General features: G+C 44.1%; 1 protein-coding gene across 6 annotated transcripts in view; it reads right to left on the minus strand.

Annotated features, from left to right (window-relative positions):
* robo2 (roundabout, axon guidance receptor, homolog 2 (Drosophila)) overlaps window positions 1–27,500 on the minus strand; it is a 705,158-nt gene that overhangs the window by 102,489 nt on the left and 575,169 nt on the right. For all 6 annotated transcript variants that reach the window (XM_052468006.1, XM_052468002.1, XM_052468004.1 and 3 more), the window contains exons 6-10: window positions 26,870–27,006; window positions 18,404–18,528; window positions 6,208–6,379; window positions 1,345–1,550; window positions 141–222 (exon numbers count right to left, since the gene is read on the minus strand). In XM_052468006.1, coding sequence (XP_052323966.1) covers window positions 141–222; window positions 1,345–1,550; window positions 6,208–6,379; window positions 18,404–18,528; window positions 26,870–27,006 — 722 coding nt within the window. The remainder of the gene's footprint in view (window positions 1–140; window positions 223–1,344; window positions 1,551–6,207; window positions 6,380–18,403; window positions 18,529–26,869; window positions 27,007–27,500) is intronic.

Consider the following 27,500-nt stretch of genomic DNA (forward strand, 5'->3'; position numbering starts at 1 on the left):
GGGTCTTCCCTGAAACATGATACTATTGTTAAATGGGAGGATGAAGAGGAATGGATAAATAACTATTCCCAGAATGGAATACAGTATGTATGGTATAATGAGCATGTATTTACTAGGTGAAGATGTTCACTGTGCCATACCTTTGACCTCCAGGAAGGCGCTCCATGATGTCTCTCCACTGGAGCTGGCAGCCACACAGGTGTAGATCCCAGAGTCAGAAAGCTGGGGTAGAACGGATAAACATAGAACATGTGATGGGACCATCCCTGAGGTCACAACAGTGTGTCTTGTGAAGGGTCACAACAGTGACTCTTAACTCCTCTTGAAATGCACTGTTGGTTAAGGGCTTGTGAGTAAGCATTTCACGGTAAAGGTCTACACTTGTTGTAATCGGGGCATGTGACAAATAAAATTTGATTTGATTTGTGTGTCATTGTGAGTGCCTCAAAGTGCTGACGCAAATTTCCTAATGAATTCCATTTTCTCCTCACCCCCCCACCACTTTACCCCCCTCCCGGTATCCCCCCTGTTCCCGCTGTCCCCCCACCACCCCACCAACCGCAACAAAGGCTGGCTAATTCATTTAGGGTGGGCCACTGAAGCCCCCTGGACCGATGACAGCTGGCTTGTCTCTCCATCCCACTCTCTCTAGAATGTTAGCTGTTTGTTGGTTTTTGTCTCTGCTCCTTCCCTCCATTTATTAAATAACATGTCAGTGGTCGGCAACTTTGTCAAGCTTAATGGATATTCCACCGAGGCCTCAGAGTGGGGAAAGGAGGATGTGAGGATTTTTAATTCAATCTACCCTAAATGTTGTAAGTTTGTGTGTGTGTGTGTGTGTGTGTGTGTTGTTTAACTGTTCACTCCTGCAACTGGAACCTGTCCAGCCCTCTACAGCAGACTCTTGTAAGAGCCGCCGTGTCACTAAGTGATAGTATCAAACAATTTATTAAAATCAATATTGCCCATTAATCTCTTTAAAGCAATATGATTCCTCACATCACGCTAATGCATGCCTAAGCATGTGACACACCCAGAGGGGAGAGAGAGGAGACAGAGTCCCAGACAGATTTCTATTAAGGGGAATGGATGGAAACAGGGAGGTAGAGAACGAAGGCTGCATACAAGGATTTACACAATAGTACGCAGTATATTTACAGCCCTCATCGTATGAACCCCATTACTAGTGTGTGCGTAGTTCTAGCACTGTCGGAACTAGAAGCACAAGCATTTTGCTACTCGCTTTAACATCTGCTAACCATGTGTATGTGACCAAAAAAATATATTTGATTTGATTTAATTCTCTTTATGAGTGGACCAGGCTGTGGCTCCAGGTGTTCTCACCCTGAGGCTCCTCATCTGGAGGCTGCCCAGGTCCTGCAGGGACATGCGGGGATCCTTCCCCAGCAGACTGACCCCGTCCTTCAGCCAGCTGATGGAGGGGATGGGGTCTCCTGACGCCTGACACTTTAGCAGGGCCACACTGTCCACTCCCAGCGTCTGATTGGAAGGACCCTGACGGATTATGGGCGGAGGCCTGTCTGTCAGCACTGGGATAAGGTGAGAGACAGCGTGTTAGAGAGACAGAGAGCTTGTTTCATACAGCAGGAAAACAATTCTGCAGCAACAGATAATGTGAATTATTATGTGGATTATATATTTTTTTAAGGGTTATTCATAAAAGTCTGACATTTCAAAGTGGAAATTACAAACTTTTGAAGTATTTTTGAAACTCAAGTACTCTACAAGTAAAACATTTCCTGCACAGGAAAATGATCCTGCAACGGGGGGATCAATTTAAGATCCTACATCTGTAAGCCTTTTAATGGATTTATCATAAAGTGAAAGGATGTGGTAACGGTATCATAAAGCTGGACTATTTTCTCAGCAGGTCTTGTGATTCCACCACAGGACAATGACGACGCCCTGACTATGCTTCCAGGAAGCGGAGAAAGAATTGCTGAGTATTGTTTTCCAGACTGTCTATTGATGTGGCGTGGGGCTGAATACCCTTACATTTACACCTTACCCAGGAGTCTGTGGTGGCGTGCAGTGGCAAAGACACTGCCTGTTGACTCAGGGTGGTTCAGATAAATACTCCATCATGTTCAGTGGGGAACACTATCAGATAATTGGTTTTGTTTTGTTTATCTCAATGCTAATGTTCAATGCTGTTTGGATGAACATATGCTTTTGTAATGTCTGGGAGAATGTCTGTGGGATGTACTGTGAAATAGTGTACATATCAGAGGTGCTGTATCTGTGAGTTACAGTTACCGTGCCCTGGCTGTTTCTGTGTCAGCTGTGGTGAATACTGTTGAGTCCCCTGGCATTACACAGCACACATTAACTAACAGGTAGGATTAATGATGTCAGACCTGCAGGGGCTAATTAGACAGTCAACTTCGCTAACCTTTCAACACATCACACCCTCTTTCTCTCTTCCTCTTTTTCTTTACTATCTCCTTCTTTCACTTTCTCTCCTGCAGGGAAGTCAGAAGGAGGAACGGAAGAAACATACATGCCTTGGTATGGCAGAACCATGATATGATTATCTTTAGCAGAGAGAACCATGAAAGGATTATCATTAGCTGAGAGAACCATGCCCTAATTATCTTTAGCTGAGAGAACCATGGCCTAATTATCTTCAGCTGAGAGAACCATGGCCTAATTATCTTCAGCTGAGAGAACCATGCCCTAATTATCTTTAGCTGAGAGAACCATGGCCTAATTATCTTCAGCTGAGAGAACCATGGCCTAATTATCTTCAGCTGAGAGAACCATGGCCTAATTATCTTTAGCTGAGAGAACCATGGCCTAATTATCTTCAGCTGAGAGAACCATGGCCTAATTATCTTCAGCTGAGAGAACCATGGCCTAATTATCTTTAGCTGAGAGAACCATGGCTTGATTATCTTCAGCTGAGAGAACCATGGCCTAATTATCTTCAGCTGAGAGAACCATGGCCTAATTATCTTTAGCTGAGAGAACCATGGCCTAATTATCTTTAGCTGAGAGAACCATGGCTTGATTATCTTTAGCTGAGAGAACCATGGCCTAATTATCTTTAGCTGAGAGAACCATGGCTTGATTATCTTTAGCTGAGAGAACCATGGCTTGATTATCATTAGCTGAGAGAACCATGGCTTGATTATCTTTAGCTGAGAGAACCATGGCTTGATTATCTTTAGCTGAGAGAAAAATGGAGAGAAGGTGAATCTACCCCATATGGGCCCTGCTGAATTCATCATTTATTTCTATTTCAGTGATAATATTCCAACCTTTCCCACCACGCTGGAATGCTTTTATCAGAAAAGCTGGTGGTTAAATACATCAACCAAGATTACCATGAGTCTAATCTGCACCCAGAGAGCATTAAAAACAGCCCTATCTGTACATCTAAGGCCTCACTGTTAGTTCTACTTTCCCCATTAACTCACTGAGGGAGTTATCTGCTTGTCACTGTTATCACTTGGCATGATTCTAATGGCCATTATTGGCTCAGATGGAGCCATATGTGTTCCAATGCTTAGACACTGAAACACACCTGGAAGGGTTCTGTTATGTGTCTTAATGATTCCGTCTGCTCTGAGTAATGACTCCACAGCAGTACATGTTAACATATTATGACAGAAAGTATGATAAAACCCTGGGTGAGTTTGGCTATTCTGGTCCAGCAAGGAGGGGATGATGAGAATGGTGGTGGATGGGTGGTGTGATGAAGTGATGGAGGCCTGGGAGGAGAGCAGGAGAGTAAGGGGGGCCTTGACTGTTTGCATCAGGAATTTCTCATTACCGATCTCCTTGAACCCAGCTACTCTGCTGGCCTCCCAGGACACTGAATCACCTGCTCCCAGCAGCAGGGGTGACCATGACCTCGCCCTAGACAGCCAGCTAGGCCTCCTCCTCCACTCCTCCTGTCCTCCCTCCCTCCCTCAGCTCTGCCTAACACCCAACTCCCTCACACGTTCCTCCTCTTACACAGTCCAGCCATACACTCCCTTACCTCCCTATACCTACACAGAGGCGTAGATAGACAGACAGTACCACACACCCTTAGAATACAGGATGTGTGTGTTCCAACAGATAGTACATACACAGTAAATCTAGTTAGATATTACTGCACTGTTGGAGCTAGAAACACAAGCATTTCACTACACCCACAATCAAATCAAATGTTATTTGTCACATGCGCCGAATACAACAGTGAAATGCTTAATTACAAGCCCTTAACCAACAATGCAGTTTTAAGAAAAATAAAACTAACAAATAATTTAAAGAGCAGCAATAGCAAGGCTATATGCAGGGGGTACCAATACGTCTACTAGATGTGTACAGTATGTGACAAATAACATTTGATTTGAACACTAGAACATGAGACGAGTAATGTGTCTTAAGGTTCTGACCTCTAAAACCAATTTTAAGGACATAGAAAAGCATACTAAGAAACGCGGAGTGAGATCACAACGATTCAAAATCCCCTTCTCTTACAAAATGGTGTCTGACATGCTTTTCTTCTTTCTCCAGGCAGATCCTTCGCAAGGTTTCTGAACTGCCGTCTATCTATCTTCCCATCTCCACAGCAGAACAGATTAGAGGCAGTGGGACTGAGCAGGCTCTCATAAGTCATCCTGGAGACTAACTGCTGTCACTCACTCAATCAATCACTCAGTCCTTGACTCACTGCCTCGCTCAGTCAGATGTTGCCGATCATTATACTGAGACTCAAGGGCAATGCTGTACTCCCTCTCCAGCTAAACTTGAACAAGTTTTTCATTCAATTCTGTCGTAAAAATAAAAAAGAATATATAAAAAAATGAAATATTGCAAAAGCAAGGTCATGGGCAAATATAATTTGTAGATATTTCTCCGTCAAAATTCCTGTACATGGTAAAATGAGGTTTCTTTTACGCTACATTTCCCACAGTACTTTTGGGGATGGGGACGCTCAAGGGCAAAATACACATTAGAGAGTCAACCGGGCAAGGCATGTGCTCTGTTAATTCACTCTGTTAATTCACTCCAAATGAAAGACTCTTTCCTCACTGTTAATTCATGCATGTGTATTATCTAGTTGGAGTACAGTGAAGGCTGTGGGTCTCACTGTGTGTCTGGCTGTGTGTGTCTGGCTGTGTGTGTCTGGCTGTGTGTGTCTGGCTGTGTGCATCTGGCTGTGTATCTGGCTGTGTGTGTCTGGCTGCGTGTGTCTGGCTGTGTGTGTCTGGCTGTATGCGTCTGGCTGTGTGTGTCTGGCTGTGTGTCTGGCTGTGTGTGTCTGGCTGTGTGTGTCTGGCTGTGTCTGGCTGTGTGTGTCTGGCTGTGTGTGTCTGGCTGTGTGTCTGGCTGTGGCTGTGTCTGGCTGTGTGTCTGGCTGTGTGTCTGGCTGTGTGTCTGGCTGTGTGTCTGGCTGTTGTGTCTGGCTGTGTGCATCTGGCTGTGTGTCTGGCTGTGTGTCTGGCTGTGTTGGTGTGTGTCTGGCTGTGTGTCTGGCTGTGTGTCTGGCTCTGGCTGGCTGTGTGTCTGGCTGTGTGCATCTGGCTGTGTGTCTGGCTGTGTGTGTCTGGCTGTGTGTCTGGCTGTGCTGGCTGTGTGTCTGTGCTGGCTGTGTGTCTGGTTGTGTGTGTCTGGCTGTGTGCATTTGGCTGGCTGTGTGTCTGGCTGTGTGTCTGGCTGTGTGTGTCTGGGTGTGTGCGTGTGGCTGTGTGTCTGGCTGTGTGCATCTGGCTGTGTGTCTGGCTGTGTGTGTCTGGCTGTGTGCGTCTGGCTGTGTGTGTCTGGCTGCGTGCATTTGGCTATGTGTGTGGCTGTGTGTGTGTGTCTGGCTATGTGTCTGGCTGTGTGCGTCTGGCTGTGTGCATCTGGTGTGTGTGTCTGGTTGCATGGCTGTGTGTGTCTGGCTGGCTCTGTGTGTGCCTCTGGCTGTGTGTGTGTCTGGTTGCGTGTGTCTGGCTGTGTGTGTGTCTGGCTGTGTGTGTGTCTGGCTGCGTGCATATGGCTGTGTGTCTGGCTGTGTGTGTGTCTGGCTGCGTGCATATGGCTGTGTGCGTCTGTGTTAATTGTGTGTCTGCACAGGTATGTGTCTGTCTGCATTGATATCTGTGTGTGTGTGTGTGTGTGCTGATAGCATTGCAGAGTGTGTATGGATACTGCATTAATGGGTGGTGTTGTTGAGTTTTGGCATCGGGGTGGGTATGCGGCAGGCCTCACCATCTGTGACCTCTAGTTGGGCCTTGGCGAGGATGCTGCCAGCCACGGTCAGGGCCTGGCAGATGTAGTAGCCTGCGTCTGCCCGCTGCACGGCCGAGATGGTCAGGTCTCCACTGGAGGACACAGAGAAGCGACTGTTGGGCTGCTGGGGCTGGTTGGGAAACAGTAGGTTCTGCAGGAAGAGAGGAAGCAGGCCAATTAGTAGAGGGACATGGACTCATTACAGCCAGGAACACATCCAACTGACAAACACTCACATAGCTTCATCACTCTGATCTGGACACACACACGCACACACACACACGCACACACAGACAGACAGTTAAAATATCCATTCCATCCATCACCAGGTTAATGAATTACACACAACTGTCACATCTGATGGCGTGGTTACACACAATAGCCGGCATGTGTTCTCCAAGTCAGCCATGCCAGAGACTGCTCCAGAGATCTGGGAGGGATCACGGTCTAAGAGCTGGGAGGGAACACGGTCTGAGAGCTGTGAGGGAACACGGTCTAAGAGCTGGGAGGGAACACGGTCTGAGAGCTGGGAGGGAACACGGTCTAAGAGCTGTGAGGGAACACGGTCTGAGAGCTGTGAGGGAACACGGTCTGAGAGCTGGGAGAGAACACGGTCTGAGAGCTGGGAGGGAACACGGTCTGAGAGCTGGGAGGGAACACGGTCTGAGAGCTGGGAGGGAACACGGTCTGAGAGCTGGGAGGGAACACGGTCTGAGAGCTGGGAGGGAACACGGTCTGAGAGCTGGGAGGGAACACGGTCTGAGAGCTGGGAGGGAACACGGTCTAAGAGCTGGGAGGGAACACGGTCTGAGAGCTGGGAGGGAACACGGTCTGAGAGCTGGGAGGGAACACGGTCTGAGAGCTGGGAGGGAACACGGTCTGAGAGCTGGGAGGGAACACGGTCTGAGAGCTGGGAGGGAACACGGTCTGAGAGCTGGGAGGGAACACGGACTAAGAGCTGGGAGGGAACACGGTCTGAGAGATGGGAGGGAACACGGTCTGAGAGCTGGGAGGGAACACGAGAGCTGAGAGAGAGAGAGAGAGAGAGAGAGAGAGAGAGAGAGAGAGAGAGAGAGAGAGAGAGAGAGAGAGAGAGAGAGAGAGAGAGAGAGAGAGAGACAGACAGACAGACAGACAGAGAGAGACAGACAGACAGACAGACAGACAGACATCTACTGGGTGAAATTCCACAGTGTACCATCACAGCAGCAATATTTGTGACCTGTTGCCGCAAGAAAAGGGCAACCAGTGAAGAAAAAACAGCATTGTAAATACAACCCATATTTATGCTTATTTATTTTCCCTTGTGTACTTTAACCATTTGTACATTGTTACAACACTGTATATATAGAGACAGATAGAGAGACAGAGAGAGAAACAGATTGACAGAGAAACAGAGAGACAGGGAGACAGAGACAGAGAGAGAGAGAGACAGAGAGAGAGAGACAGAGAGCGAGAGAGACAGAGAGAGAGAGAGAGAGAGAGAGAGAGAAACAGATTGACAGAGAAACAGAGAGACAGGGAGACAGAGAGACAGAGACAGAGACAGAGAGACAGAGAGAGAGAGACAGAGAGAGAGAGAGAGAGAGAGAGAGAGAGAGAGAGAGAGAGAGAGAGAGAGAGAGACAGAGAGAGAGAGAGAGAGAGAGAGAGAGAGAGAGAGAGCAGAGAGACAAAGAGAGAGACAGACAGAGAGACAGAGAGACAAAGAGCGACAGAGAGAGAGAGAGAGAGAGAGAGAGAGAGACAGAGAGAGAGAGACAGAGAGACAAAGAGCGACAGAGAGAGACAGAGAGAGAGACAGGGAGACAAAGGGACAGAGAAACAGGGAGACAGAGACAGAGAGAGACAGAGTTAGAGACTGAGAGATCGTGTGTCCTTTAACCATTTGTACATTGTTAAAACACTGTATATATATAATATGACATTTGTAATGTCTTAATTGTTTTGAAACTTCTGAATGTGTAATGTTTACTGTTTATTTTTATTGTTTATTTCAATTGATATATTCACTTTATATATTATCTAACTCACTTGCTTTGGCAATGTTAACAGATGTTTCCCATGCCAATAAAGCCCTTGAATTGAATTGAATTGAGAGAGAGACAGAAAGAGAGAGACAGAAAGAAAGACAGAGAGTTAGAGAGGTCGATGGGGATAGAAAATGTATGAAGCATCAATAAACCAAGAGACAGAGAGAGGGAACATAGTGGTGTGACTCGGCTATTGTGAAATCAATGTAAAAGACCTGGGGCTCAGTGCCAGTACATGGGAGTCTATTTACTGAGAGGATACTGGTGTAAATGAATGTTGATCTTTGTATGTACATGCTCGTATGCCCTGTTGCAGTGAGTCAGATAGGATTCATCACTTACTTTGATGTGAGAATGGGCTGAGAATAGGTTTCAGCAAGTGTGCCTGTGTGTTTGGTATCGGTGTGAGTGTGTTGCATGCAAATGTGTATTCCACCCCTCTCCAATCTCTGAGTGGCACTTTGCTGTAATTGTCTGCCTCAGGCTCAGTGTGTGTGTGTGTGTGTGTGTGTGTGTGTGTGTGTGTGTGTGTGTGTGTGTGTGTGTGTGTGTGTGTGTGTGTGTGTGTGTGTGTGTGTGTGTGTGTGTGTGTGCGTGTGTGTGTGTGTGTGTGTGCGTGTGCGTGTGCGTGTGCGTGTGTGTGTGTGTGACTCCTAGCCAGAGCTGCATCATATCCCTGGTTCATCTACGGGTCCTGGCAGGCTCCTAATTACTGCTGTTGTTGTTGTGTGGACTGTGAGGACCAGCCATGTGAAGGGCTATATGCTCTGCTCTGTGTGAGGGTAGGATCACTGTTATCAGCACAGTGTCATGGGAACTGATTACCTCTTCGCCGGTCACACAAAGGTGTATCTGGTGTGTTGTGTGTGTGCCAGAGATACTGATGGGAGGTAGCGTGAGCGTGTGCGTATGTCACACAGACGGACATAATTGACACAGCAGAGTCCTCCCCACACAGCCAACGGCATGGTTACTATCCAATCTAAGTGGTGTGTGTGCTGATTACACTAGACAGTACAGTAACACAGTAATAACTGCTAGTCATAAATAAAGCATGGTGGACACACATTGGATGAAAAAACACTGAATATTCTTGTAAATATAGAGGTATGAAGACTGGACCAAGCTGTTTTACAGTTCTTTACACTACAGGATAAGTAGATGAAGACTGGACCAAGCTGTTTTACAGTTCTTTACACTACAGGACCAGTAGTTAAAGACTGGACCAAGCTGTTTTACAGTTCTTTACACTACAGGACCAGTAGTTGAAGACTGGACCAAGCTGTTTTACAGTTCTTTACACTACAGGACCAGTAGTTAAAGACTGGACCAAGCTGTTTTACAGTTCTTTACACTACAGGACCAGTAGTTAAAGACTGGACCAAGCTGTTTTACAGTTCTTTACACTACAGGACAAGTAGATGAAGACTGGACCAAGCTGTTTTACAGTTCTTTACAGTACAGGACCAGTAGTTGAAGACTGGACCAAGCTGTTTTACAGTTCTTTGCACTACAGGACCAGTAGATGAAGACTGGACCAAGCTGTTTTACAGTTCTTTACACTACAGGACCAGTAGGTGAAGACTGGACCAAGCTGTTTTACAGTTCTTTACACTACAGGACCAGTAGTTGAATACTGGACCAAGCTGTTTTACAGTTCTTTACACTACAGGACCAGTAGTTGAATACTGGACCAAGCTGTTTTACAGTTCTTTACACTACAGGACAAGTAGATGAAGACTGGACCAAGCTGTTTTACAGTTCTTTACACTACAGGACAAGTAGGTGAAGACTGGACCAAGCTGTTTTACAGTTCTTTACACTACAGGACCAGTAGTTGAATACTGGACCAAGCTGTTTTACAGTTCTTTACACTACAGGACAAGTAGATGAAGACTGGACCAAGCTGTTTTACAGTTCTTTACACTACAGGACCAGTAGTTGAATACTGGACCAAGCTGTTTTACAGTTCTTTACACTACAGGACCAGTAGATGAAGACTGGACCAAGATGTTTTACAGTTCTTTACACTACAGGACCAGTAGATGAAGACTGGACCAAGCTGTTTTACAGTTCTTTACACTACAGGACAAGTAGGTGAAGACTGGACCAAGCTGTTTTACAGTTCTTTACACTACAGGACCAGTAGTTGAATACTGGACCAAGCTGTTTTACAGTTCTTTACACTACAGGACAAGTAGATGAAGACTGGACCAAGCTGTTTTACAGTTCTTTACACTACAGGACCAGTAGTTAAAGACTTGACCAAGCTGTTTTACAGTTCTTTACACTACAGGACCAGTAGTTGAATACTGGACCAAGCTGTTTTACAGTTCTTTACACTACAGGACCAGTAGTTGAATACTGGACCAAGCTGTTTTACAGTTCTTTACACTACAGGACAAGTAGATGAAGACTGGACCAAGCTGTTTTACAGTTCTTTACACTACAGGACAAGTAGGTGAAGACTGGACCAAGCTGTTTTACAGTTCTTTACACTACAGGACCAGTAGTTAAAGACTGGACCAAGCTGTTTTACAGTTCTTTACACTACAGGACCAGTAGTTAAAGACTGGACCAAGCTGTTTTACAGTTCTTTACACTACAGGACAAGTAGGTGAAGACTGGACCAAGCTGTTTTACAGTTCTTTACACTACAGGACAAGTAGGTGAAGACTGGACCAAGCTGTTTTACAGTTCTTTACAGTACAGGACAAGTAGATGAAGACTGGACCAAGCTGTTTTACAGTTCTTTACACTACAGGACAAGTAGGTGAAGACTGGACCAAGCTGTTTTACAGTTCTTTACACTACAGGACCAGTAGTTGAATACTGGACCAAGCTGTTTTACAGTTCTTTACACTACAGGACAAGTAGATGAAGACTGGACCAAGCTGTTTTACAGTTCTTTACACAACAGGACAAGTAGTTGAAGACTGGACCAAGCTGTTTTACAGTTCTTTACACTACAGGACAAGTAGATGAAGACTGGACCAAGCTGTTTTACAGTTCTTTACACTACAGGACCAGTAGTTGAATACTGGACCAAGCTGTTTTACAGTTCTTTACACTACAGGACCAGTAGATGAAGACTGGACCAAGATGTTTTACAGTTCTTTACACTACAGGACCAGTAGATGAAGACTGGACCAAGCTGTTTTACAGTTCTTTACACTACAGGACAAGTAGGTGAAGACTGGACCAAGCTGTTTTACAGTTCTTTACACTACAGGACCAGTAGTTGAATACTGGACCAAGCTGTTTTACAGTTCTTTACACTACAGGACAAGTAGATGAAGACTGGACCAAGCTGTTTTACAGTTCTTTACACTACAGGACCAGTAGTTAAAGACTTGACCAAGCTGTTTTACAGTTCTTTACACTACAGGACCAGTAGTTGAATACTGGACCAAGCTGTTTTACAGTTCTTTACACTACAGGACCAGTAGTTGAATACTGGACCAAGCTGTTTTACAGTTCTTTACACTACAGGACAAGTAGATGAAGACTGGACCAAGCTGTTTTACAGTTCTTTACACTACAGGACAAGTAGGTGAAGACTGGACCAAGCTGTTTTACAGTTCTTTACACTACAGGACCAGTAGTTAAAGACTGGACCAAGCTGTTTTACAGTTCTTTACACTACAGGACCAGTAGTTAAAGACTGGACCAAGCTGTTTTACAGTTCTTTACACTACAGGACAAGTAGGTGAAGACTGGACCAAGCTGTTTTACAGTTCTTTACACTACAGGACAAGTAGGTGAAGACTGGACCAAGCTGTTTTACAGTTCTTTACAGTACAGGACAAGTAGATGAAGACTGGACCAAGCTGTTTTACAGTTCTTTACACTACAGGACAAGTAGGTGAAGACTGGACCAAGCTGTTTTACAGTTCTTTACACTACAGGACCAGTAGTTGAATACTGGACCAAGCTGTTTTACAGTTCTTTACACTACAGGACAAGTAGATGAAGACTGGACCAAGCTGTTTTACAGTTCTTTACACAACAGGACAAGTAGTTGAAGACTGGACCAAGCTGTTTTACAGTTCTTTACACTACAGGACCAGTAGTTGAATACTGGACCAAGCTGTTTTACAGTTCTTTACACTACAGGACCAGTAGTTAAAGACTGGACCAAGCTGTTTTACAGTTCTTTACAGTACAGGACCAGTAGTTAAAGACTGGACCAAGCTGTTTTACAGTTCTTTACACTACAGGATAAGTAGATGAAGACTGGACCAAGCTGTTTTACAGTTCTTTACACTACAGGACCAGTAGATGAAGACTGGACCAAGCTGTTTTACAGTTCTTTACACTACAGGATAAGTAGATGAAGACTGGACCAAGCTGTTTTACAGTTCTTTACACTACAGGATAAGTAGATGAAGACTGGACCAAGCTGTTTTACAGTTCTTTACAGTACAGGACCAGTAGTTAAAGACTGGACCAAGCTGTTTTACAGTTCTTTACACTACAGGATAAGTAGATGAAGACTGGACCAAGCTGTTTTACAGTTCTTTACACTACAGGACCAGTAGTTAAAGACTGGACCAAGCTGTTTTACAGTTCTTTACACTACAGGACCAGTCATGGAAGACTGGACCAAGCTGTTTTACAGTTCTTTACAGTACAGGACCAGTCATGGAAGACTGGACCAAGCTGTTTTACAGTTCTTTACAGTACAGGATAAGTAGTTAAAGACTGGACCAAGCTGTTTTACAGTTCTTTACACTACAGGATAAGTAGATGAAGACTGGACCAAGCTGTTTTACAGTTCTTTACACTACAGGACAAGTAGATGAAGACTGGAACAAGCTGTTTTACAGTTCTTTACACTACAGGACAAGTAGATGAAGACTGGAACAAGATGTTTTACAGTTCTTTACAGTACAGGACCAGTCATGGAAGACTGGACCAAGCTGTTTTACAGTTCTTTACACTACAGGACCAGTCATGGAAGACTGGACCAAGCTGTTTTACAGTTCTTTACACTACAGGACAAGTAGATGAAGACTGGAACAAGATGTTTTACAGTTCTTTACAGTACAGGACCAGTCATGGAAGACTGGACCAAGCTGTTTTACAGTTCTTTACAGTACAGGACCAGTAGGTGAAGACTGGACCAAGCTGTTTTACAGTTCTTTACAGTACAGGACCAGTAGTTAAAGACTGGACCAAGCTGTTTTACAGTTCTTTACACTACAGGACAAGTAGATGAAGACTGGAACAAGCTGTTTTACAGTTATTTACACTACAGGACCAGTAGTTAAAGACTGGACCAAGCTGTGTTACAGTTCTTTACACTACAGGACCAGTAGTTAAAGACTGGACCAAGCTGTTTTACAGTTCTTTACAGTACAGGACCAGTAGTTGAAGAATGGAACAAGCTGTTTTACAGTTCTTTACACTACAGGACCAGTAGATGAAGACTGGACCAAGCTGTTTTACAGTTCTTTACACTACAGGACCAGTAGGTGAAGACTGGACCAAGCTGTTTTACAGTTCTTTACACTACAGGACCAGTAGTTAAAGACTGGACCAAGCTGTTTTACAGTTCTTTACAGTACAGGACCAGTAGTTAAATACTGGACCAAGCTGTTTTACAGTTCTTTACACTACAGGACAAGTAGATGAAGACTGGAACAAGCTGTTTTACAGTTCTTTACACTACAGGACCAGTAGTTAAAGACTGGACCAAGCTGTTTTACAGTTCTTTACACTACAGGACCAGTAGATGAAGACTGGACCAAGCTGTTTTACAGTTCTTTACAGTACAGGACCAGTAGTTAAAGACTGGACCAAGCTGTTTTACAGTTCTTTACACTACAGGACAAGTAGATGAAGACTGGACCAAGCTGTTTTACAGTTCTTTATACTACAGGACCAGTAGGTGAAGACTGGACCAAGCTGTTTTACAGTTCTTTACACTACAGGACCAGTAGATGAAGACTGGACCAAGCTGTTTTACAGTTCTTTACACTACAGGACCAGTAGGTGAAGACTGGACCAAGCTGTTTTACAGTTCTTTACAGTACAGGACCAGTCATTGAAGACTGGACCAAGCTGTTTTACAGTTCTTTACAGTACAGGACCAGTCATTGAAGACTGGACCAAGCTGTTTTACAGTTATTTACAGTACAGGACCAGTAGGTGAAGACTGGACAAAGCTGTTTTACGGTTCTTCACAGTATAGTACAGGACCAGTAGTTGAATACTGGACCAAGCTGTTTTACAGTTCTTTACAGTACAGGACCAGTAGTTAAAGACTGGACCAAGCTGTTTTACAGTTCTTTACACTACAGGACCAGTAGATGAAGACTGGAACAAGCTGTTTTACAGTTCTTTACACTACAGGACAAGTAGATGAAGACTGGAACAAGCTGTTTTACAGTTCTTTACACTACAGGACAAGTAGATGAAGACTGGAACAAGCTGTTTTACAGTTCTTTACAGTACAGGACCAGTAGTTGAAGACTGGACCAAGCTGTTTTACAGTTCTTTGCACTACAGGACCAGTAGATGAAGACTGGACCAAGCTGTTTTACAGTTCTTTACACTACAGGACAAGTAGATGAAGACTGGAACAAGCTGTTTTACAGTTCTTTACAGTACAGGACCAGTCATGGAAGACTGGACCAAGCTGTTTTACAGTTCTTTACAGTACAGGACCAGTAGGTGAAGACTGGACCAAGCTGTTTTACAGTTCTTTACAGTACAGGACCAGTAGGTGAAGACTGGACCAAGCTGTTTTACAGTTCATTACAGTACAGGACAAGTAGTTAAAGACTGGACCAAGCTGTTTTACAGTTCTTTACAGTACAGGACCAGTAGTTAAAGACTGGACCAAGCTGTTTTACAGTTCTTTACACTACAGGACAAGTAGATGAAGACTGGAACAAGCTGTTTAACAGTTCTTTACACTACAGGACCAGTTGTTGAAGACTGGATCAAGCTGTTTAACAGTTCTTTACACTACAGGACCAGTAGTTGAAGACTGGACCAAGCTGTTTTACAGTTCTTTACAGTACAGGACAAGTAGTTAAAGACTGGACCAAGCTGTTTTACAGTTCTTTACAGTACAGGACCAGTAGTTAAAGACTGGACCAAGCTGTTTTACAGTTCTTTACACTACAGGACAAGTAGATGAAGACTGGAACAAGCTGTTTTACAGTTCTTTACACTACAGGACCAGTAGTTAAAGACTGGACCAAGCTGTTTTACAGTTCTTTACACTACAGGACCAGTAGTTAAAGACTGGACCAAGCTGTTTTACAGTTCTTTACAGTACAGGACCAGTAGTTAAAGACTGGACCAAGCTGTTTTACAGTTCTTTACACTACAGGACAAGTAGATGAAGACTGGACCAAGCTGTTTTACAGTTCTTTACACTACAGGACCAGTAGGTGAAGACTGGACCAAGCTGTTTTACAGTTCTTTACACTACAGGACCAGTAGATGAAGACTGGACCAAGCTGTTTTACAGTTCTTTACACTACAGGACCAGTAGGTGAAGACTGGACCAAGCTGTTTTACAGTTCTTTACAGTACAGGACCAGTCATTGAAGACTGGACCAAGCTGTTTTACAGTTCTTTACAGTACAGGACCAGTCATTGAAGACTGGACCAAGCTGTTTTACAGTTATTTACAGTACAGGACCAGTAGGTGAAGACTGGACAAAGCTGTTTTACGGTTCTTCACAGTATAGTACAGGACCAGTAGTTGAATACTGGACCAAGCTGTTTTACAGTTCTTTACAGTACAGGACCAGTAGTTGAAGACTGGACCAAGCTGTTTTACAGTTCTTTACAGTACAGGACCAGTAGTTAAAGACTGGACCAAGCTGTTTTACAGTTCTTTACACTACAGGACAAGTAGATGAAGACTGGAACAAGCTGTTTTACAGTTCTTTACACTACAGGACCAGTAGTTAAAGACTGGACCAAGCTGTTTTACAGTTCTTTACAGTACAGTACCAGTAGTTAAAGACTGGACCAAGCTGTTTTACAGTTCTTTGCACTACAGGACCAGTAGATGAAGACTGGACCAAGCTGTTTTACAGTTCTTTACACTACAGGACAAGTAGATGAAGACTGGAACAAGCTGTTTTACAGTTCTTTACAGTACAGGACCAGTCATGGAAGACTGGACCAAGCTGTTTTACAGTTCTTTACAGTACAGGACCAGTAGGTGAAGACTGGACCAAGCTGTTTTACAGTTCTTTACAGTACAGGACCAGTAGGTGAAGACTGGACCAAGCTGTTTTACAGTTCTTTACAGTACAGGACAAGTAGTTAAAGACTGGACCAAGCTGTTTTACAGTTCTTTACAGTACAGGACCAGTAGTTAAAGACTGGACCAAGCTGTTTTACAGTTCTTTACACTACAGGACAAGTAGATGAAGACTGGAACAAGCTGTTTTACAGTTCTTTACACTACAGGACCAGTAGTTAAAGACTGGACCAAGCTGTGTTACAGTTCTTTACACTACAGGACCAGTAGTTAAAGACTGGACCAAGCTGTTTTACAGTTCTTTACAGTACAGGACCAGTAGTTGAAGAATGGAACAAGCTGTTTTACAGTTCTTTACACTACAGGACCAGTAGATGAAGACTGGACCAAGCTGTTTTACAGTTCTTTACACTACAGGACCAGTAGGTGAAGACTGGACCAAGCTGTTTTACAGTTCTTTACAGTACAGGACCAGTCATTGAAGACTGGACCAAGCTGTTTTACAGTTATTTACAGTACAGGACCAGTAGGTGAAGACTGGACAAAGCTGTTTTACGGTTCTTCACAGTATAGTACAGGACCAGTAGTTGAATACTGGACCAAGCTGTTTTACAGTTCTTTACAGTACAGGACCAGTAGTTGAAGACTGGACCAAGCTGTTTTACAGTTCTTTACAGTACAGGACCAGTCATTGAAGACTGGACCAAGCTGTTTTACAGTTCTTTACACTACAGGACCAGTAGTTGAAGAATGGAACAAGCTGTTTTACAGTTCTTTACACTACAGGACCAGTAGATGAAGACTGGACCAAGCTGTTTTACAGTTCTTTACACTACAGGACCAGTAGGTGAAGACTGGACCAAGCTGTTTTACAGTTATTTACAGTACAGGACCAGTAGGTGAAGACTGGACAAAGCTGTTTTACGGTTCTTCACAGTATAGTACAGGACCAGTAGTTGAATACTGGACCAAGCTGTTTTACAGTTCTTTACAGTACAGGACCAGTAGTTGAAGACTGGACCAAGCTGTTTTACAGTTCTTTACAGTACAGGACCAGTAGTTAAAGACTGGACCAAGCTGTTTTACAGTTCTTTACACTACAGGACAAGTAGATGAAGACTGGAACAAGCTGTTTTACAGTTCTTTACACTACAGGACCAGTAGTTAAAGACTGGACCAAGCTGTTTTACAGTTCTTTACAGTACAGGACCAGTAGTTGAAGACTGGACCAAGCTGTTTTACAGTTCTTTGCACTACAGGACCAGTAGATGAAGACTGGACCAAGCTGTTTTACAGTTCTTTACACTACAGGACCAGTAGGTGAAGACTGGACCAAGCTGTTTTACAGTTCTTTACAGTACAGGACCAGTAGGTGAAGACTGGACAAAGCTGTTTTACAGTTCTTTACAGTACAGGACCAGTAGGTGAAGACTGGATCAAGCTGTTTTACAGTTCTTTACACTACAGGACCAGTAGTTAAAGACTGGACCAAGCTGTTTTACAGTTCTTTACAGTACAGGACCAGTAGGGGAAGACTGGACAAAGCTGTTTTACAGTACTTTACACTACAGGACCAGTAGTTGAAGACTGGACCAAGCTCTTTTACAGTTCTTTACAATACAGGACCAGTATGTGTAGACTGGACTAAACTATTTTACAGTTCTGTATAGTACAGGACCAGTGGTTAAAGACTGGACCGAGCTGTTGTACAGTTCTTTACAGTACAGGACCAGTAGTTGAAGACTGGACCGAGCTGTTGTATAGTTCTTTACAGTACAGGACCAGTAGTTGAAGACTGGACCAAGATGTTTTACAGACCAGTAGTTTTTCCTTACCATGTTTTTCCTGGTCAAGTCGAGTGTTCAGGAAAAGCTCCTAGCCCTGCTATGGGTCATTGAGAGGTGTTTACCTGGCTACCCTCCTTCTGCCAGAAGACTGCAGGCTGTGGGTTGCCCTTGGTCTCACAGGGGAAGGTTGCGGTGCGACCCTGGGCCACGATCTGGTCCCGCGGCCTGATGACGAACTGGGGTGCAGCTGGGGTCAAAGGGCAGAAACACCAGGGTTAGAACTCAGAGTTAGACAGAGTTGAAGCATGGGACACGATCAAGGGGGTGTGGGGTGTTCAAGCAAAAGTACAGTCAGGCACCACAAGAACAAATCAAAATGGGCATGTCCTACATTATTAGAAAAAAGTGTTCCAAAGGGGTCATTCGGCTGTTCAAATGGGAGATCCATTCCAGGTAGAAATATTTTGTGTTCCCTATAGAACCCTATGTGGAAAGGGTTCTACAAGGAACCCAAACCCAGTTCTACCTGGAACTGAAGTGTTTCTACCTGGAACCAAAAAGGGTTCTTCAAAGCGTTCTCCCATGGGGACAGCCAAATAACCCTTTTAGGTTCTAGACAGCACAGTGTATAGAGCTTCCATGCAGCGTGTTCCTTCCATTGATTCTGATTGGAAGACAAACACCCAGGAATGTCACGATAACGCCACAGTAACCATTTAAGGCCATTCATACAGGCTGGTGCTGAATGAATGACTGTCGTCAGTGTTCACAAACAGAACCACTGTCTCAGTCACAATGACATCAGGAGAGTTAGGTAGACATAATGTAGCTAGGCTTAACACAGAGAAAGACACAGAGAAAAACGTGTGAGGATAGAATGAAATAAATGAACAGAACGCAGCTAACAGCTAACTGTCTCTGTTTCATGGGTTCCTCAGGGGGAGGACACAGGCCTTACCCCCTCTTAACCCCTCTCTCACACAACAGCCAAGCACTACACTCCCTTTCACCAATCCAGGAAAAGTACCTTTATTACTCAACTGGACCCTCCAGAAGCCAATTCAGGAGTGCGTCAGTGAGGGCAGACCGAGCAGACACACTCAAGGATCCAGCAGAGATATATTACATCTGGGATGTCTCATTCCACTCTCGCTGTTTCCCGGCCCATCTGAATGTGTTGTAATGCGACATAAACAAATGTGTCCTGGCCAAACTTTAGCACACTTGGCAAATCCCAGAGACACGTCCACTCTCTCCTACACAAATAAACCACCAGAGGAGTGATTCATTGTGTTCCAGGAAACACACTGACGTGCTGTATACAGGGCCATCTTTTCTCTCTGTCTTCTGCTCTCAATGAGGCATTACTTCCTCATTATCTAAAGTAAAACACTGTTACTGTTGATCTTACAATCAAGATCATTTTCACACTTCAAGATGCCTTCGTATAAGAGATTTGATTTCATGACAAAACATTCTCATTTAATGACAAAAGTGCAATGGCTGAACATAAATTTGATCTAATGTGGACTGTTGACCTCTCTTGGTTGGGATTATCAGTGTTAACAGGTCTCTCGGCCCCACACTCTTGGTTGGGATTATCAGTGTTAACAGGTCTCTCGGCCCCACACTCTTGGTTGGGATTATCAGTGTTAACAGGTCTCTCGGCCCCACACTCTTGGTTGGGATTATCAGTGTTAAGAGGTCTCTCGGCCCCACACTAGGTTGGCCTGTGATGGTGGTGAGATGTTAGGTCTTACACTCCTAAAAAATTCCTCATAGTCAGAAACTCAGAGACTCAAAGACTCAGAGAGGAAAAGCATCCCGCAGAGGAAATTCAAATCAACTAATTATAGACACCGATCCCAAACTTCAGTCAAGTAAAACCCAGACATGGCATCCCTTTATCAGTCAAACTTTTTCTCACTTTTCTTCAGCTGAGGATAAAGTCCTTCAGCACTTAGTACCTTTTGATCATGTTCTAACAAAATGAAAGAGAATAGAGGTAATAGCTAAGTACCTACCACAGACTACATCTCTGACAGTCTAGACCACACTGTTTTTGCAGGTGACTTACAAATTGGTGTTCTACTGTTTTATGTGAGAGTTTTCAAAGCAGTAGTGGCATCAGTAACTTTGGTAATATTTGGTATGGCGAGCAAGCAGAGGGAATAGCCAACAGATGTAAGAGAGACTTCTTAAAATGTATGATCAAAATGCTTTCAACTAGATATAACGCTGCTTCATATGACATCATTATATGAAAACATTGGACTTGTTGCTATAAAACATACATTGACAGGCTTTTATTCTGATTTCTGTTAAGTCTTTCCACTGACAACCCAGCTGGTTCCAGTCAGGGCAAATCTCATCCCGTTTGGCTCATTTCTCCATGTAATCCCTTTTTTGGGAAGTGTATTTGTCAAAGATACACACAGCTAGGAATGCTACAGATGGCTATAGATTTACAGCCTTCCTGTTTGGCTCTCCTCAGTTTAGATAGCTTGCTGCATTTCACAACGTTGGTTCTGATACAGAGCACCTAAATCACCTCTCTCTCTCCCTTTGTCTCCCTCCATCTCTTTCTCTCTCTGGCTGGCGAATCCAACGAGCAGTGCATTATAGCAGAGCACTCACTCAAAGTGATTGACAATTTACAAGCTGTTCCCTATTGCTGCCCTCACACCTTGTCTCTCCTCTCTATCTCTATCTTCCTTTATCACTATCTCCTTGTCTCTCCTCTCTATCTGTATCTTCCTCTATCCCTCTCTCCTTGTCTCTCCTCTCTATCTGTATCTTCCTTTATCACTCTCTCCTTGTCTCTCCTCTCTCCCACTGGGGATCTTCCTTTATCCCTCTCTCCTTGTCTCTCCTCTCTAACTGTATCTTCCTTTATCACTCTCTCCTTGTTTCCATCTCTATCTTCATCACTTTATCATCACTCTCTCATTGTCTCTCCTCTGTATCTGTATCTTCCTTTATCACTCTCTCCTTGTCTCCTCTCTATCTGTATCTTCCTTTATCACTCTCTCCGTGTCTCTCCTCTCTATCTGTATCTTCCTTTATCACTCTCTCCTTGTCTCTCCTCTAACTATATCTTCCTTTATGACTCTCTCCTTGTCTCTCCTCTCTATCTTCCTTTATCACTCTCTCCTTGTCTCTCCTTCTATCTGTATCTTCCTTTATCACTCTCCCTTGTCTCTCCTCTCTATCTCTATCTTCCTTTATCACTCTCTCCTTGTCTCTCCTCTCTAACTGTATCTTCCTTTATCCCTCTCTCCTTGTCTCTCCTATCTATCTTCCTTTATCACTCTCTCCTTGTCTCTCCTCTCTATCTGTATCTTCCTTTATCACTCTCTCCTTGTCTCTCCTCTCTATCTGTATCTTCCTTTATCACTCTCTCCTTGTCTCTCCTCTCTATCTCTATCTTCCAGTCTCTACTCTCTATCTGTATCTTCCTTTATCACTCTCTCCTTGTCTCTCCTCTCTATCTCTATCTTCCTTTATCACTCTCTCCTTGTCTCTACTCTCTATCTGTATCTTCCTTTATCACTCTCTCCTTGTCTCTCCTCTCTATCTGTATCTTCCTTTATCACTCTCTCCTTGTCCTTTCTTCCTTTATCACTCTCTCCTCGTCTCTCCTCTCTATCTGTATCTTCCTTTATCACTCTCTCCTTGTCTCTCCTCTCTGGCTGTCTCTCCTATCTATCCCTTTATCCTCTCTCCTTGTCTCTCCTCTCTATCTGTATCTTCCTTTATCACTCTCTCCTTGTCTCTCCTCTCTATCTCTATCTTCCTTTATCACTCTCTCCTCTCTCCTCTCTATCTCTATCTTCCTTTATCACTCTCTCCTTGTCTCTCCTCACTATATCTTCCTTTATCACTCTCTCCTTGTCTATCCTCTCTATCTTCCTTTATCACTCTCTCCTTGTCTCTACTCTCTATCTGTATCTTCCTTTATCACTCTCTCCTTGTCTCTCCTCTCTATCTCTATCTTCCTTTATCACTCTCTCATTGTCTCTACTCTCTATCTGTATCTTCCTTTATCACTCTCTCCTTGTCTCTCCTCTCTATCTGTAATCACTCTCTCCTTGTCTGTATCTTCCTTTATCACTCTCTCCTTGTCTCTCCTGTCTATCTTCCCTTTATCACTCTCTCCTTGTCGCTCCTCTCTATCTCTATCTTCCTTTATCACTCTCTCCTTGTCTCTCCTCTCTATCTGTATCTTCCTTTATCACTCTCTCCTTGTCTCTCCTCTCTATCTTCCTTTATCACTCTCTCCTTGTCTCTACTCTCTATCTGTATCTTCCTTTATCACTTTCTCCTTGTCTCTCCTCTATCTGTATCTGTATCTTCCTTTATCACTCTCTCCTTGTCTCTCCTCTCTATCTGTATCTTCCTTTATCACTCTCTCCTTGTCTCTCCTCTCTATCTGTATCTTCCTTTATCACTCTCTCCTTGTCTCTCCTCTCTATCTGTATCTTCCTTTATCACTCTCTCCTTGTCTCTCCTCTCTATCTTCCTTTATCACTCTCTCCTTGTCTCTCCTCTCTATCTGTATCTTCCTTTATCACTCTCATCTTTTCTCTCCTCTTTATCTGTATCTTCCTTTATCCTTCTCTCCTTGTCTCTCCTCTCTATATGTATCTTCCTTTATCCTTCTCTCCTTGTCTCTCCTCTCTATCTTCCTTTATCACTCTCTCCTTGTCTCTCCTCTCTATCTTCCTTTATCACTCTCTCCTTGTCTCTCCTCTCTATCTGTATCTTCCTTTATCCCTCTCTCATTGTCTCTCCTCTTTATCTGTATCTTCCTTTATCCCTCTCTCCTTGTCTCTCCTCTCTATCTGTATCTTCCTTTATCACTCTCTCCTTGTCTCTCCTCTCTATCTGTATCTTCCTTTATCACTCTCTCCTTGTCTCTCCTCTCTATCTCTATCTTCCTTTATCACTCTCTCCTTGTCTCTCCTCTCTATCTGTATCTTCCTTTATCACTCTCTCCTTGTCTCTCCTCTCTATCTGTATCTTCCTTTATCACTCTCTCCTTGTCTCTCCTCTCTATCTTCCTTTATCACTCTCTCCTTGTCTCTCCTCTCTATCTGTATCTTCCTTTATCACTCTCTCCTTGTCTCTCCTCTCTATCTGTATCTTCCTTTATCACTCTCTCCTTGTCTCTCCTCTCTATCTGTATCTTCCTTTATCACTCTCTCCTTGTCTCTCCTCTCTATCTTCCTTTATCACTCTCTCCTTGTCTCTCCTCTCTATCTGTATCTTCCTTTATCACTCTCTCCTTGTCTCTCCTCTCTATCTGTATCTTCCTTTATCCCTCTCTCCTTGTCTCTCCTCTCTATCTGTATCTTCCTTTATCACTCTCTCCTTGTCTCTCCTCTCTATCTGTATCTTCCTTTATCACTCTCTCCTTGTCTCTCTCAATCACCCTCAATCTCTCACACATGCAGCACCCACATACACATAGAGCAATGTAGCCTTGTTGTTTTTGGTAAGGAGCATGAAATCAAGCTGTGATAGCAGGTCAGATATGATGTGATGAGGTTGGGTTGGATTAGGGGCCATCAAGTAATGCATATTTAAAGTCTGCAGTACGCAAGCCAGTGAGGGACAGACGAGACAACCTAGCAGTGTGTGTGAAGCTGTCTAACACACTGTTTGATGCAGGGATCCTAAAGACTAGTGATAGCCTCCTTCCTGTCCCCTCCAAGGGAGACGCATGATCAAATCCCCATATTTAATTCATGACAAGACACATCTACCCAGGGTTGGAGGGGATTCATAGTAAAATGAGACAGCCATGAACAAATGGATAGGCCGACAGACACACAAGCATTGTTTTCTCACTTCTTTAAATCCCACATTCAATCATATTTTATTCATAAGTTAAAAGCAATTACTGTCTTGTTCTTACGGGCAGGCTGAATGTTTAATTTCTGAAATGTTCCTGCAACTTGACAGTTTGTGGCAATCTGGGGACGGCCGCTGCTGTTTTGGCAACAAAGGTCCTGCCGCTCCTCCAACGTCAGGGTTCCTTCTGCTAGTCAAGCTAGCTCTGACACGCACCCCTGCTCCCCTCTTCCTAACCTCTCCTCTCTCAGCCTGCCCTACAGCTACACACATCTCCCCCCTTTCTCCCCTACACACAATTGACTCTCTCTCTTCGGTATCTCTTCCCAGATGTCAGAACCCAAACATCTCAAACTGACACTTATCACCAAAACCATCTTCAAATTGCCCTGACTCCATGTCTCCTCCAGATCCATGTGTAAGGAAATAGAACAGCAACAACTACTGAGATGCCCTCCTTTATTTCCCAGACCAGAGGAAGCAACTCTATCCAAGACAAGTAGATCCCATGTCGGTGTGCCAGGGCCAAGTCTAGCAGAGGGCCTCAAGACGTGGATGGTAAAATCCCCGGGTGCACTGGGTCCTGGGGGGACAACTAGGGGAAACTAAAGACAGCTAAGGCTTAGATAGACACGCTACAGTGCAGATACATAACCTAGGTAGTCTAGAGAGTTAGGTATTAGTTCATTACCAGGTTAGTATGTGAGGCTAAAGCTGATGACAATACTAAATAGTCCCCTTTGTAACTATTTGAGATAAACATACAGGGTTTGACAGTGAAGGTGTGTTACGTGGTGATACAACCTCGGTGTTAGTTAATACAGTAGGTTGAGGGTCGGTTACACTCCGCAAGGCAGCGAGGGTGTGTGTATGGAGAGAACATGCAGGATGGACTGGGGTCATCAGGATGGTACTTACCTACAGGGCGAGCTGGACACACCACAATGGAGAGGTGGAATTCAAAAGACAAACACAAACATACCAACAGAGGGGAGGAGAAAAATAATGATGAGAAATAAGAAAACAGAAATGAAAATGTTGAATAAATGACATGTCATGTGGGGTACACAGTTCCAGCACAGGGTAAGCATGACAGATAAGATGCTATAGAAAGGGATTTTCAAATCGATTGTAATTTACTGCACACTGTGTACTGTGTAAAAGAGCCTCTCTGTGGAACTGTTAGGGATGCCCAATCTGAATATAGCACCGCCTTGTGATGGAATGGATCATTGAATAGATCAATAGTATTTCTGGGAGGCCAGGCTCTGTTAACATCAACATGGGGGCTCTGAAGTCCTCTTGTTATTGGATCTCCTCTGTCTGCAATAATGAGTTCTGCAGCTCAAATGTGTGTGGTGTGTGTTTGGAACAGCAAGACAGTGTGTGTGTTAATCATTGAGTGAGAGAGAGAGAGAGAGAGAGACAACTAGAGACCAGAAAGAGATCAACCAAGATGCAGTCTTCATATTTAATTCAGGGCTACAGCTGTTGAAACCCAGCACCATATTGACATTAAGAATAGAAGAGCTAGTGGAGTTTGTCTGTCTGTCTGTCTGTCTGTCTGTCTGTCTGTCTGTCTGTCTGTCTGTCTGTCTGTCTGTCTGTCTGTCTGTCTGTCTGTCTGTCTGTCTGTCTGTCTGTCTGTCTGTCTGTCTGTCTGTCTGTCTGTCTGTCTGTCTGTCTGTCTGTCTGTCTGTCTGTCTGTCTGTCTGTCTGTCTGTCTGTCTGTCTGTCTGCCTGTCTGCCTGTCTCTATGTCTGTCTGTACCTGTACATCCGTATTCTACACTCAGCCCACTGAGCAGGGCTCAGAGATCAGGGTTTATATACATCCACTAGTAAAAAAGCATAAACATTGAGACAAAGAGACAGCGAGAGAGAGAGCGAGAGAAAGAGAGAGAGAGAGAAAGAGAGAGGGCGAGCGAGAGAGAGAGAGAGAGAGAGAGAGAGAGAGAGAGAGAGAGAGAGAGAGAGAGAGAGAGAGAGAGAGAGAGAGAGAGAGAGAGAGAGAGAGACAGAGACAGAGAGAGACAGCGAGAGAGAGAGAGAGAGAGAGAGAGAGAGAAAGAGAGAGAGAGGGACAGAGAGAGACACGGAGATAGACAGAGAGAAAGGGGGTTGATTATGATGAAAAATGTGCCCACCTACAGTGCAGTACTGCGGTGTAGACCAGTTAACTGTGGAATGGCTTCAGTGACTGGGGGGATAACATGGATAGAAGACCACCATGGGAAGGTGTGTGTGTGTGCTCTTTCTTGGCTGTGGCAGTCAGCACTATTTGAAGGAAAGACTCTTTGTGGAAACACTCCTGTTCCACATTAGATCAACAATACTACTACTAATCAACTTGAGAGAGAGAGAGAGACAGATCAACAGAGAGAGAGAGAGACAACTACTAATCAACAGAGAGAGAGAGAGACAGAGAGAGACAGAGAGAGAGACAGAGAGAGAGACAGAGAGAGAGACAGAGAGAGACAGAGAGAGAGAGAGAGAGAGAGAGAGAGAGAGAGAGAGAGAGAGAGAGAGAGAGAGAGAGAGAGAGAGAGAGAGAGAGAGAGAGAGAGAGAGAGAGAGAGAGAGAGAGAGAGAGAGAGAGAGAGAGAGAGACATTTCTGATGAACTAAAACAGTTGTAAGATGCCAAGCTGTTGTGACTGGCGTTCTGAACTTGCTCAGGGTTCTACAGTAAAAGACAGAAAGAGGTGAGCGCCAGTGGGCAGCCCTCACTCACCTCTGACGGTGAGGCTGGCAGAGGCCTCCACCTTGCCCACGCGGTTCTCTGCCAGGCAGGTGAAGGTGCCCTCGTCACTGGCCGACGCCTTCTTCACTCTCAGCAGGTAGTCCTCCTTGTCATACTTGATCTCATACCTGGAAAACACACACAACATTGTCAGTTGAAATGTTTCCTGTTGAGAATACCTGTAAAACACACACAACACTGTCAGATGAAATGTTTCCTGTTGAGAATACCTGTAAAACACACACAACACTGTTAGATGAAATGTTTCCTGTTGAGAATACCTGTAAAACACACACAACACTGTCAGATGAAATGTGTCCTATTGAGAATACCTGTAAAACACACACAACACTGTTAGATGAAATGTGTCCTATTGAGAATACCTGTAAAACACACACAACACTGTCAGATGAAATGTGTCCTATTGAGAATACCTGTAAAACACACACAACACTGTCAGATGAAATGTGTCCTATTGAGAATACCTGTAAAACACACACAACACTGTCAGATGAAATGTGTCCTGTTGAGAATACCTGTAAAACACACACAACACTGTTAGATGAAATGTGTCCTATTGAGAATACCTGTAAAACACACACAACACTGTTAGATGAAATGT

The sequence above is a fragment of the Oncorhynchus keta genome, chromosome 18, assembly GCF_023373465.1.
Source record: "Oncorhynchus keta strain PuntledgeMale-10-30-2019 chromosome 18, Oket_V2, whole genome shotgun sequence".
Taxonomy (NCBI): domain Eukaryota; kingdom Metazoa; phylum Chordata; class Actinopteri; order Salmoniformes; family Salmonidae; genus Oncorhynchus; species Oncorhynchus keta.